Source organism: Chionomys nivalis, chromosome 9, assembly GCF_950005125.1.
Source record: "Chionomys nivalis chromosome 9, mChiNiv1.1, whole genome shotgun sequence".
NCBI lineage: Eukaryota > Metazoa > Chordata > Mammalia > Rodentia > Cricetidae > Chionomys > Chionomys nivalis.
This window is the reverse complement of record NC_080094.1, coordinates 64,438,990-64,452,535: the sequence shown is the minus strand read 5'-3', so window position 1 is coordinate 64,452,535 and position 13,546 is coordinate 64,438,990. Positions and strand designations below refer to the sequence as shown.

The 13,546-nt window shown below is 38.5% G+C and overlaps 1 protein-coding gene across 1 annotated transcript in view; it reads right to left on the bottom strand.

Annotated features, from left to right (window-relative positions):
• The window catches only part of Bbox1 (gamma-butyrobetaine hydroxylase 1), a 47,822-nt gene extending 38,613 nt beyond the window's left edge, over positions 1 to 9,209 (bottom strand). Inside the window, exons 1-2 of the mRNA XM_057780195.1 lie at positions 9,008 to 9,209; positions 404 to 657 (exon numbers count right to left, since the gene is read on the bottom strand). Coding sequence (XP_057636178.1) covers positions 404 to 622 — 219 coding nt within the window. The 5' untranslated portion in view covers positions 623 to 657; positions 9,008 to 9,209. The remainder of the gene's footprint in view (positions 1 to 403; positions 658 to 9,007) is intronic.
• Between the last annotated feature and the right edge of the window lie 4,337 nt (positions 9,210 to 13,546).

The window sequence follows — 13,546 nt, the reverse complement described above, 5'->3', positions numbered from 1 at the left end:
TTTATACATTTTGAAGAGAAACCAGAGTACAGCAACAGGTTGTATTTCTATATTTATATGTGCATAGGTATGCATAATGATACTAAAGAAAAACTGGCCAACAGTTTGAGAGAGGGAATGGGAAATATGACGGGTTGGACATAGGTGATGTACTTTAAATTCAGTTAAAATAAGCAGAATACACATTAAAAAGAAAAAGAAAAGGAAAATATTTTATCTGTTCTAACAACAGCAGATTTTCCCACTGAATATGCCCACTCTGTATCACAAACACTCTACAAACATTCCCACAGGGATGGTTTGCTCTATATATGATGAGTTAAAGTAGATTGATTTACATTATTATAAACTAAACTCTCGATTTAACTCAAAAGAGAAGGGATAGGTCACTAGAGATAGTTACCTTTTTCCGGTCAAATGACAAGTCTTTGATTCTAATGTTCACGTCGAGAGCTTCCAGGAGAAGTTTCCGAGCTTTTGCAGAATGCAGGTAGCATTCTGAACACTGGCAGTTGTCTCTCAGCCACACTGCTGGGTAGAGAGACTCTGCTCCATCGTGCCAAGAGATCTGCAGCAGATGAGCCCCGTCCACTGCTTCTGCCTTTAGGATGGCACAGTGCATGTTTCTGGTCTTTGAAGATAAATTCTACCAGCTACCTGCTATGACAAGGCAGTGTTAAAAGCAATAGCAGGCAGACTGTACCTGAGCCTGATTTCTACGATAATACAAGTGGACTCTGGCCTCTACTTTCTGCTCAGCGGTGTAAGCCTGCGGCTTGACCAATGCTGGGACCTTTGTTCTGATTAGAATATTTCACGTGGTGTAAACAGAAACAGGGTGGCTAGCTTTATGATAAAAATGCTACATCAGCACCCAATGGAAAGAATTCCTTGTTCTCTTAATAGAAATTTTAGATGATAAAGTGAGAACCAATGATACCCCCATTTATGTAGCTATGTTTGTAGAAAAACTGTGGAAAATTGCCCGGCAAGTGGAAAGTGTAATGTTTGCCTCCCTGTTTTGACTTTTCAGTACTGATGATTGAGCCCAGAGCTCTACCCAGGCAAGACAGGTACTCTGCTATTGAGCTTTGGACCTCGCTCAGGCCTCCGCTGTTTTGACTGATGACAGCTGCACCTGGCTTTTTGAAACAAAACATGCTTCCATGATTCTCAATGACCACCAAGGGACTATTAATGCAATTAATTCGCTTGAAGGGCAATGAGACTGAGAATATGGTGCTGTTTCTGTTCTATTATTTGCTTTTTACTTGCACAGTATATTGTCTCATTGGAATATCAAAATACCGAAGTCCTTCAATAAAACTTATCGGGTTTGTTTTCTCCCTTTGCTCATTTGGAATGTCTTACTTTGTATTGAGTGTTTATGGGGTAGTTTTATGTATCTACATTTTGACTGGGAATGTATGATTTCTTTTTATTATGAAATGTACCAAATTTGTAGCAAGGCAATAATTATGGGGAAAGAAATCTAGTCAAAGAAAGGAGCTGGGCTGCTTGCACTGCGCAATTCAGTGTCAATCTTATGTCAATTGTGAGTGTATACCTAATTTTTAGAAATGGTGCAATGTTATAGACTTAAGTTTGTGGATATATTTTTTCTGCAATTCTCAACATGTGTGCAAAGAGTAGAATTTAATAAAAATAAAATAAAATAAATGTATGCCAAAGAACTAGAATGCTTTAAGTTTTTCCAGAGGACATTGATGTCTTTTACTATCCTAACAGCAGGTGACAGGACAGCCGAAATGACAGTTACCTTGCGACAAAAGGACAACACACAGCACAGTGTCTGCTTATACAACCCCTTCAATATATACCAGGAACCGAACCAGCACCAGAAACTTACCAAGCAAGACAAAGGCACTTCCGGAGTTTCTTGAAATTTAAGGAATGTTTTGTATCATATTAAAGTAAATTTACAGTCTTTTCATGATATTTAAGTAGTCAACTTCTAGGTGATTGTATTGCATGTTATTTCACAAATCAAGCAGCTTTGGTGATCTCTTCTGATTATAGAGTTGAGCCAAGACAGGAAGTTTGCTTTCTTTATTTAGTTCAAGTACACTGAGTTTACACAGTCTCTAAGTAGAAGAGAGACAACTCATTGGGCCTCAAGTGTGTATGCTTGCTTGGGAACTCACACCCAAGCTTTTCTTAAATGTTAACGACAGGAGAGCATTTTCATGCAAACTGTTCATTAAACTTATAATTTAATTTAGACTTCGAAATTTAGCATGTGTGTTTGTAGATAACTGTAGCAAGTCTGCTCCTCTGTGGAATAGATAGCACACTTTGTGTTCCAGATGGGAGGTGGTGGAGGCTGTGGGCAGTTCCCACAGGCACAGGTTCAAAGAACAGTGGTGATTCCAGTCAGCAACTCTGAGATTGCACAATTTTTTGTGACATATAATACAAGGACAAGATAGATAGATAGATAGATGATAGATAGATAGATAGATAGATAGATAGATAGATAGATAGATTCGAAGTCTCAGTGGTTTAGAGGTATACTGCTTTTCAGAGGATCTTGGTTCGGTTCCTGGCACCCACATCAAGTGATTCATAACAACCTATAACTCCAGCAACAAGGAATACAACAGCTCCGACATCCTTGGTAACTCTCACTCACCTACACATACCTACTCACAGACATGCACACATATACATAATTAAAAATAAATAAACTCTTTTATAAAAGACAGAGCTCAATTGTTTTCTATGTCAGGAGTCACCAAATAGATTCTACAAAAGGGCTGAGAGACTGTTCAGTTTGTAGGGAACATATAATTTCCCTTTTATATTCTTAATTTTTAAACCTCATTCAAAATATAGCAGCTATTCTTAGCTCAAGGCATTTATAAAAGTGGTTTGTGGGAACAGTCTGGCCAAGAGCAGCAGTGTGGCGGTCCTTTCTAAGTCCATCTGTTCTCTTCTTCAGTGCAGTGTAGTGTACAGTGGTGCTTCAATGTGGAAAGGAGCACTCTTTCCCTTCCTTGGAGAGGTGACAGTTCAGCACTCATGTATAGTAATGCTGCTTTGTACACGTGGCATTAGAAGGTACACAGAGGATCATGACATTCTACACCACAAGGGAAACTAAGAGGAATACAAAGCAATCAAGATAAATCTGGTGTCAAATGGTTTCAATAATTGTTAGAGAGCATCATTTCATTTACTCTATAAGGATCTGTGACCAATACTGCTTTATACACCCTGATTCTACCTTATTTTGCTTACTCACTAATATAATATTAATTTTTCAGTAAACTTAGGACATAGTTACATTTTCTGCTTCTTCTATTACTAAGATTAGTGTGTGTTATATAAATCTGGCCAGTAAAATGTTTTGGCTGCTTCCACATAGGGAACATTTTCTAAAAGGAGATAGTAATATTTCAGAAATCAAAGCCAGCATATGCATATTCATAATATAAGAGGCACAATCCTACTTACAGTATAATCAATTAAAAGACTTGGGATTAATTTAACCAAGGAGATAAAATCTATACACTGAAACTCTAAGACAACTGTGAAATTATTTGAAGACAATTGTAGGAGGTGGAAAAAATAGCATTTACTCATGAGCTGGGAGTCAATGCTGTTAAAATGCCCATGGTACTAAAAACACAGATTCAGTGAAATTCATATTATAATACCAATAATATGATTCAGAGCAATAGAAAAGTAATGATTGACATTTGTATGGCAGCCCAACAGTTTCTAAATAGTCAAAGCAACAAGCCAGGAAAGAAATACAGAACTGGAGGTACCATACCATATGATTTCAAAATACAGTGTAAAGCTATAGTGACAAAAGCAGCATGGCAATGACGTGAAAACTGAAAAGCTAGTGAGACCAGAAGTAATCCCATGAATCTAATGTCAACACAGTTTTGGTAAATTATCCAAGACATTCAACAGAGAAAAAATGGTCTCTTCAATAGTGTTGGGAGCACTGGTTGTCAATATTGGGAAGAAACGAAATTGGACTCTTCTTCCAGAACATAGACAAAGCCATCTCATAATGGATAAAAGATTGAAGTAAGAGGAACTAATAAATTTCCTCTCTCTCTGTCTCTCTCTCTGTCTCTCTGTCTCTCTCTCTCTCTCACACACACACACTAGACTGAAATAGACTGACGCATAAGATTCAAAACTGTAAATGTATGCAAACCATACCTCAGACAAGGGTCTTCCAACCAAAAAGTTTAAGAAGCACACAATGCAGCAGGAAGAAATAATAAGAGGAAAACCTATACAGACATTTCTCAAAAGAAGATACAAAAATGGCCAGCATGTCTGTAAAAAAATTTATCAGTTATGTTCAGAGACTACAAACTCAAACTACTCTGAGAAATCTCCTTGCCCTTGTTTCAGTCAGTATTACAGAATGTCTAAGCGTTGGCAAAGATAGGGAAGATGAACGCTGAGGGCTATAAATTCGTACAAATACTAAGCAAAATAGTGTATGCTTTTCAAAAATATTAAGAATTGAACTGCCTATGATTGAACTATCCCACTCTGGGTATACATATAGTTAGTGTCCTCCTCTGCTTTTGATTGCTGTGAATACGACCAAGACAAAACCAATTGGAAAAGAAAGGGTTTATTTCATCTTATAGTCCATCACAAAGGGATGTCAGGACAATAACTCAAGGCAGGGACTTGTAGAAAGGAACTGAAATAAAGATGATGGAGGAACTCTTTTCAGTACTTGCTTGGCTTACTTTTGAAAAAAAATATGTCTCAGAACTATGTGCCTAGGTAGGCTGGGCCCTCCCACATCAATCAGTGATAAAAAAAAAAAAAAAAAAAAAAAAAAAAAAAAAAAAAAAAAAAACCTTCACTGACTTGCCCACAGGCATTTCATCAACTGAAGCTCCGTCTTCCCAGGTGACTGCAGCTTGTGTGAAGGTGAAAAATAACTAGCTAGCAGATTGCAATGTGCCACAATGCAAAACGTTTGAACACTCTTGTAGGATCGTAGAAACTACTTTAAGAATAAAAATTTTCTCATTTTGTTTTATCATCCAGGTTTCATGTGTGTTGGCATGTGTTCTAAACTTAGCTCATCTATATTATGTATTTATTAATATGCTCATTTAAAAAGATTTATTTTTATTTAAGTGTATGTGCTGATGACCATGGAGGCCAGAAGGGGGCGTTAGATCCCTTAGAGCTGGAGCTACAGTTCTGGGGTGTAAACTCGATCCTCAGATAGAGCAGTAAGCCCTCTTACGTGCCGAGCTATATCTGGAGCTCCTGTTAAAGATTTCTGATCGAAATGATAGTTGTTCCATTTGGCATTTGAAACATTCTAACTTAATGGATACTCATATAGGACAGATTTTTCCATCATGGTGAACATGGTTTCTGTACTTAAAGATGGTGTTATGCCCTGCTGCCAACTTCCACAAAAACCTGAGAAAATCCACCGGTGAAGTGATCAGTACTGCAGGCATCTGCCTCAACACGTACTAATCTCATTCCAGTCTATTTTGAAGTTTTCATCTAACTCTTCTGAATTTTTTCCTTCTCCTCTATTTAGAGCATTCAGACAAGAGAGGTAAAATTGTGTTTCCAGTCATTAGCGAAACTTGAGTCTTGCCCAGAACCCATCTGGTTAAGTGATATATAGCCAGGGGGAAGAAGAAAGAAGAGCCCCAGACATCAGCAGTGTGTACAATGGAGGATCCCTGGGGGAGGGCATGGAAGAACCACCAGGACTTAGGTTTTACTAAAATACAACAATCTGGATATCTATGTGGGAACTTGCTGGGACGTTTCTAGAATTCATAGTCTTAGCTTCATGGTGAATGTAAACAATAATTTGAACAAAACATGGCGAGGTAGGCAATACTTTCCTTATTTTTCTTGGCTAGCTTCAGCTTTTACTGGGGTAAATATGAAGAATTATAAAGAAAAAGACCACTGAAGGTCATAGATATTTAAAAGACAACTTTCTGAAAAGCCACAGACTTGTTACACACAGGATTTGCTGAGCTCTGTTTCTACCTCACCCAACTTCCAATTGAGCTTAGTAAGGCATCGTGGGAATTTGCTTAGTGACACATTATTATATTTCTAAGAAGAAAAGGAAAACAGTAGATACACCACTTGTAGAATGAAAATATTTATCTTATGTTTATTATTATTTTTAACAAGAATTATTAGCTTGTGAAACATTATATTGGGTGTGGTGGGAAAGAGCAGTCCTGCCTGGCCTGAAAACAGCCCTTGGGTCCTGGCAGTGTCTTATCTGATGGAGGAGTTTTCTTTCCACTCCATCCACAGTGTTACCGTGTGTATGTTCCCTTCTTAGTCATCTGCCCAAGTTTCTCTCTCCAGGGACTTTACCTGGGAATTCTGTTTGGCACAACTAAATTGTTTTGATGTCATCCTACTTCAGAAATAGGTGTGAGTTTTGTCATTTTTCTGTTTTTTTTTTTTTAATTTATATTTTGAAATTTATCACCAATTTCTCTTGCTCTCTTTGGTTAAAAAAAGAAAACAACTATGAAACTTAGTTTGTGTGCTGGTCTGAAAAAGAATCTGAATGCTAGAACTGGGACTTTTAGAGTCAGGAGGAAACAACCTGTGATGTCCCTACATTCAGTGTCGCTGTTAGATACAGGGTCAGGCAGGAAAATGGAGGCAAAGAAATCTTCCGTGTGGTTTATCCACACTCACTCTGTTAGTGGGAGATTACCTTAAACCTCTGCCCATTAGTCACGCTAGGTAAAAAAAGGTCTATTCTAATAAAAGAGAATACAGAAATCGCATGACCAAGTTGAGTAATAATGTCTAAGGAGGACTGACATTATGATGCAGGGACTTCATTGTAAGTATACACAGAACTGCAGGGTAAAATGTAGACCACTAACCCCGCAGGATATTTAGTAGCAGCAGACGAGACCATCATGGACTCATCAGATGTCAATGTCTGTGAATTTCCATCTGCTCATCCTCAGGGAAATTTTGACATAACTACTGCATGGTGGAAAATTTGTGATCATATAATCTTCCTGGGAATAATTTCAGTTTATTAACATGGTACTATTTTCATTACTTAATTTTTAAAAATTTTACTTACTAGCTCCAGTCCTCCCTCTTTTTCTCCACGCCACCGGTATCAAGGCAAGTTATCGCAACATAGGGAATAGGCTCCAAAAAGCCAGTTCGTGCACCCAGGATAAATCGTAGTCCCACGCCAGCTCCCCCCAACAACAGATCAAGCTACATAGCTGTCACCTACATTCAGAGAGCTTACTTCAGTCCCATACAGAAACCCCAGCTATCAGTCCAGAGCCCGTGGGCTCCCACTAGCTTGGATCAGCTATCTCTATAAAGCAGTGGCTCATTCTCAATGATTTTGCTTAGCTAACCTCACTGTCAGAAATTTTATTTTTGTCTTATTTTTGGAGAAAAGAGTAGTAAAAAGAGGTTTTCATTAAATTTCTAATCGTTATATCACTGAGGCTTAAAAATGTTATTCACTTACAGTTCAACTTTTCAATCATACAGTTTGTATCTGGAAAAGTTGCTGTTGACCGGGTTGTGTTCATGGTGCCTAGATAATATTGAACATACTTTCTATGACTCATGATATCTGCTACCTATAGACTTTTAACTTAAGGGCTTCAAATTGTTAAAATTTATTTCTAATTTTAACTTGCTTGAATAAGTGACTGAGGCATATGCTCATTCCTGACTGTATTCTCACACAAATAGTGAATTCTGTGGAACCATTAGGAAAACCACTTGGTGCTCTTGAAGAAGCCCACTGTTCTGCTTGGTAGCTTGTTGAAAGCATCAGATTTCATTCAGAAACATCCTTCATGCTTCGTAAAAAGGAAATGTTAACTTCACCACAGTGGAGTTTCCATAATTCAATAAGAAGTGAAATGATGAAGCTTCTTGTTTACTGACAGAATGAGAGTACAAAAAAGAATTTCTAAATTCTGTGAATCCAGCACACATTAATTATGAAAAATCTTGTATTTTTAATTAAATCTATTCAAATTACATAAATATCTTTCCTTGAGCTGCATCATGGGAGTAAGGTAAAACTGTGCAGGCTAGCCTTAGTTGACCAGCATTTTAGAGAAGCATGCTACTTTTGGCTCTTTTGGTTCAACAAAGGGCCAAGGAATAGTATTCGTGGCCTTCCTTTTGACTGGATTGTGGATTATTGAAAAAACAGTTCAAAAAATTTCATTAGAACTTTCCTTCCATCACAGGCAATCAGCTTTGTAGACAGAGTTGTCTCTGTCCCCTCTACAGACATCCTGGATCAGTTTGGGGATTGCAAAGTAATTTGACAATCAGACTAAGCCAAACATAATTGGAAAAGACTAGCTGCCAAGAAGCAATCAGATCCACTACATTCCAGAAATCAAGCCTATTCCAGATGCCTGATGGTTCATCCTACTGCAGCCCAGGGCTGTGGATGACGTATTCCTGGAGTTTGATGTAGACGTTCTTTCTTTCTCTGGACACAGAACTTAATCCAGGGGCAGTTCACATAAGAGAGTAGAGTTCCATCATCTCTGTTATACATCCTCTGGGACCAAACCACACAGAACATATCAAATAAAGGAAGCCACAGCCTTGGTCCCATATCCCTTTGGAGCAGAAACCTTGCTCCAGACACGTCTGCCTCCACTTTCCACTCTGCTGGTGCACTTTCCCTGCAAGGCACTGTGATCTTTGTGACTGCTTTGGCCCTGCCCCCAGACACAGGTTGAGGCTGGCTGAAGAGGAAGGGTAGCTGGATATGAAGGTACAGCCATTTCTTTGATTGGACATTTGACAACAATAGCAGCAACACTAAAACAAAATAAAGAGTTCTCATCGTCCACAGGGGAAGCAGTAAGCAAGAGAAAGTACTCTAACAGGTTTCTAGAAGCCATAAACTCCCACAGCTCCAACAAAGTGTTGCCCCAGTTCCCAACCAACAGAGAGGAGGAAAAGCGTTTCTCACCTGTCTTGTCTGCTATGCCTGAGCCAGCTGCAGCCACAGGAACACACAGATAGGCACTACTTCTTTCCCACCTGTTCACAGTGGCAGTTCTTCTATTGCAAAACAGATTTGGAGAAGAAATCTATGCATTTAGCAGGGAGGAGCTGTCAGCTCTCACCTGAGCACAGGCGCAGTAGCTTCTACTTGGTCCTTGACTATTCCAAGAGAACTGTTCTTAGAGAGGTCTTTCTACGGGTCTGCACAGAAGGCTGGGAAGAGCCTCCCTTTGCTAGATAGTTTCCCTTTCTCCAGATTGGTCTGGAGTAAACAGTAGCTGCTAGAGAGCCTCGGGCTTTTCGGAAGATACTTGGTTGCCCAGTGATTTGACTCACAACACAGAGCCCGTAGGGTAACAAAAGGGAAAGGCCAGGATGGGCCATTTGCCAGGGATACAGAGCTTGGCTGACAAGCTTTTCACTTGGGGGAGGGCGTAGTACACAGGATTTCTTGGACAGTTCCCAAGACCCGGTTCCTTACAGTTTAGCCATTATGTTAAAATCAAGTCTTTGGGTGGCAACTAAAATCTAGAAAGTGATCAGCAGTCCTCTGGCCTCCTCCCACCAACGTCAGACTTCTCAAGAAGATACACCGCATCTCAGGCTGTAACTTGTTGCTTCTTGCCTCAAGGACTCAGTGCCGGGAGACTGAGACAAAAATAAACAAAGCCTTATTTACCAAAGAGCGAAGTCATGCTGCCCAGCTCGCAGGTGACCTCCAGTAATGTCTCCCACATCCCCACAATGCCTTGTCAACTGATTTCATAGAAAATATCAACTGTGTCCCCATATCATTTCTTCCATTTGACTTCCTTTTCCAAGTCTGCAAGTTAAGTTACTGATACCCAGTGTCCTGGAAAATAATAGCAGGTTCGGTTTACACCCACAAAAGAAGGCTGTAGACCTGGGTGCAATCCTAAATGCTGTCAACACTGAAAACTCATGGGAGCAGAAGCTATAGAAACGCCAGAAAGAATTAATTAACTATGCCTTAATAATTCATGACACAAATCAAACAGACACAAGTGACTTTTACTTCATCTCTTGTACTGTAGTAACTATTAGTGGAATAAATTAAGCACATTCATTTCCAGCTTAAAAAAGCATTGTTAGAAAAAAAAGAGACCAAAAATTTGAAAAGGAGCAACAAAGGATATATAGGAAAGGTTAGAAGGAGGAAACATAAATAATTTTAAAATTAAGACAATAAAAATACTATAATAAAAAAGTTGTTGGAAAACAATAAGTCACTTGACTATGTCTTCTAATGTTATGTGTAAATAAAAGAAACAACAAATTTATCAATAGGTAAAGTTGAAAAAAATTTAAATGTAGATGACCAAGCTGTGATGGCACACACCTTTAATCCCAGCATTTGGAGGCAGAGGAAGGTGGATCTCTGTGAGTTGGAGGTCACACTGGCCTTCAAAGCTAGTTTTAAGACAGCCAAGTCTATTCAAAGAAACCCTGTCTCAAAACACAAAAACAGAAAAAAAAAAAACCCAAATCCATTAATTTTAAACAAAGAATTCCCACAATCAGATAGTTAGATAAGTAAAACAAGAAGACAAACAGAACACCACTCTTCCCTGGCACCATTTTTAGATCAGGCATTAGGGACCAGCACCTTGGGGCCTGTGCTTTAGCAGGCCTCCATCATACCATGAACTAAAGGTTGGTTTATCTATGGAACCAAAGAAAACCAAAGAACCTAGTCAAAGTTTACACCGTCCCTCCATTCTAGGTAATGTTATGGAACCTAGAGCAAGATATATTAGGTTTCCAAAGATGTAGTTCTGCTTCTCAGGTCTGAGCTTATCCATCCCCTTCTTTCTGTTTACTGAAGCTGTTCTACACTTCTAGTAATGTGTCTAAGTAGATGGTCAAGAACACCTCTACATTTATGTGGGATACAGATCGATAGGATTAAAGGAATATACTAGAACATCCATATGTGTTCACCTGAACTTCTTATCACATAATAAAAGTTGGGATATGAGGAGAATTGGAAGAATCTAGGGTTTCAAGCTACACTCTGGGAATTGGGATCTAAAGAATTGCTTCTTCCCCTCTCTGCCAAATTTTGGCCTAGAACAGGACAGAATCTGGGAATAAATTTAAACTTCGTCTTCTTGGTTATAATGAAGATAGTTTTCAAGTTTGAGGTTGGAGCTTACTCAATAGTCAGATTTAATAAGCAATGCCAAGCTAGTAAATGTTTAACTAGTGTCTCTTGGAAAGCAAATAAACACAAAAGCAAATGTCCACTCCATTGTGTTTGATTGTGGTCAAAGGTCACAATGAGGTTAGGCTGACCTATTTCAGTCTACTAACACAATGTTACTAACTGAGAATTTGGGAAACTTGGCATTCAATCAGCTTTCTCAAGCACATGAGAATCGACTCTGGAACATTAAAGTTTTTAACTGTAAACTTTGGTCCATGTGGCATAATGACCTTAATTAGTGCTCCTCCCCAGGCTTGTTACTGTCTGCCCTAGCACATAGAAAAGCCCCAGCACACAGCACACTCTTAGATACCTCTTGTATAAAAGGCTCTATTAATTGTGTGACTCTAGGCACACCATCAAGTGACAAATTAGTCTGTACTTCATATCATGCTTGACTAAGGAGACAGTTCATCTGAAAGCATCTAACACAATTCTTGGCACTTTATTTACAACCTATAAATGTTGCTGAAAGAATGAATCATAGGAATTCAGTAAATTTAATTTTTTTTTATCATCTTTGGGGAAAATTCAAGTTTTTCAGTTTAAGCTATTCTTAGATGTCTGCAGTTTTCTGCCTTTGCCTTTAAACCAGGGCTTTTTCTTAGAGAACCCTCTTGGTAGACATCTCATTTCCATGCAGTCCCCAGGGGAGAGCACTCTTACCATGCTGCTCATTTTAGAAGGCTTGGTAACATTCCATTTGGCTACATGTCTGTTATCTGAGCCCAGGGAAGGAAAGTTTGTTTTTATGCTCTACTTTGTTCTCAGCTGTATTTTGTATCCTGGGACAGTGACAGAAAAAGGGCTCTAAATTAAAAACTTGAGATTTAGCTATGCCATATGTTGTTCTAAGTGAGGCATGTTTTGAGTTTTGAATATGAGCATTTACAGAACAAGGAAGTGCAAAAGATTCAACAGTGCTCTCAAGTATTTGTCTAATTACATGAATGTTTTTTGGTGCGGAGCAATTTCTACATGTAATTTTTGAATCTCATGAATGTATCCCATTGGTTGGTGATCTATACACTTTATATAAGCATCACTATTTTCTCAGTAGTTTAAAGTGGCAGGCATGTAACGCTCACGAAGATGTTTTCCCTTCTAAACCATATATTTCACTGCTATTTTTACATCCTGTATGAATAGCTTCTTCATCCTTCTTATTTTAGTTGCTACATAGGGGAAGAATGGCTTCTAAACATGCCAAAGATCTTGACTTTGAGTCTTACATTGCTAGCAAAATCTGGTCATTTCTGCAAAAGAGCTTCAGAAAAGAAAAACCCATGATGAGAAAGTAAATGTATTGAAAACTCATTTGGATAGGTGGCTGAATGGAAAGACAGATTTGTAAATATGAGCATCATTTTGAAGAAAAGTCAGAGGAAAATCTTCAGTAAGTTCATAAACATAATTTGTGACTTGGAAAAACTTAAGACATATTCCGTTCAATGAACTGATCTTATAAATGATGAACACAAGACACTTGCAAGCTAGCATAAAACCAGACGTCATCAGGGGACAATGCAGACATTTCTATTTTTAATATTAGTTAGAAGAGGTTGGGGGTTTGGCGATATAATACTGAAGCAGCTGCTCAGATGCTTCCCACATTGCTCACATAAACTAATTCCCATCAAGGGAAGCTTGGGAAATTGCAGGATAACTAAGGCTGATGACCTCCCTGCTACTCATGACAGAGTTTAGAGAGTAAGCACGGACAACAATACACGGAATCTGTAGATTCCCACTTGCAAATTACCCATCACAGATCCATCCTTAGTTAAACATGCTTTGTTTTCAAGGAGATTTTGACTCTTTCCTCGTACTTTTAGAAGGTTAAAAAATGGAAGACTTTTAAATGGTCATTATACCTAAAACCCTTAATAATCATCGACGGATTTCAATGTGTTACTTCATAGATACCAATAGTAAACATGGAATACTTTACATGGAGGTTTTTTTTCCCACCTTCCGATTTCAAATAAACACTCAGAGGCTTAATATTAATTGTAATTGTTTGGTCAATGGCTCAGGCATATTACTGACTAGCTCTCACAATTAAACTAACCCCTTTTTTATTAATCTATTGCTGTGTGGCTGTGGCTTACTGGCATTGTTCTGGCATCTTACTCCTTAAGCAGCTACATGTTGTCTCCCTGACTCTGCCTTCTTTCTCTCCGTATCTCTGTTTGGATTTCCTACCTAGTTATATTCTGCTCTGCCATAGGCCAAAACAGTTTTATTCATCAACCTATAAAAGCAACATATATTCAC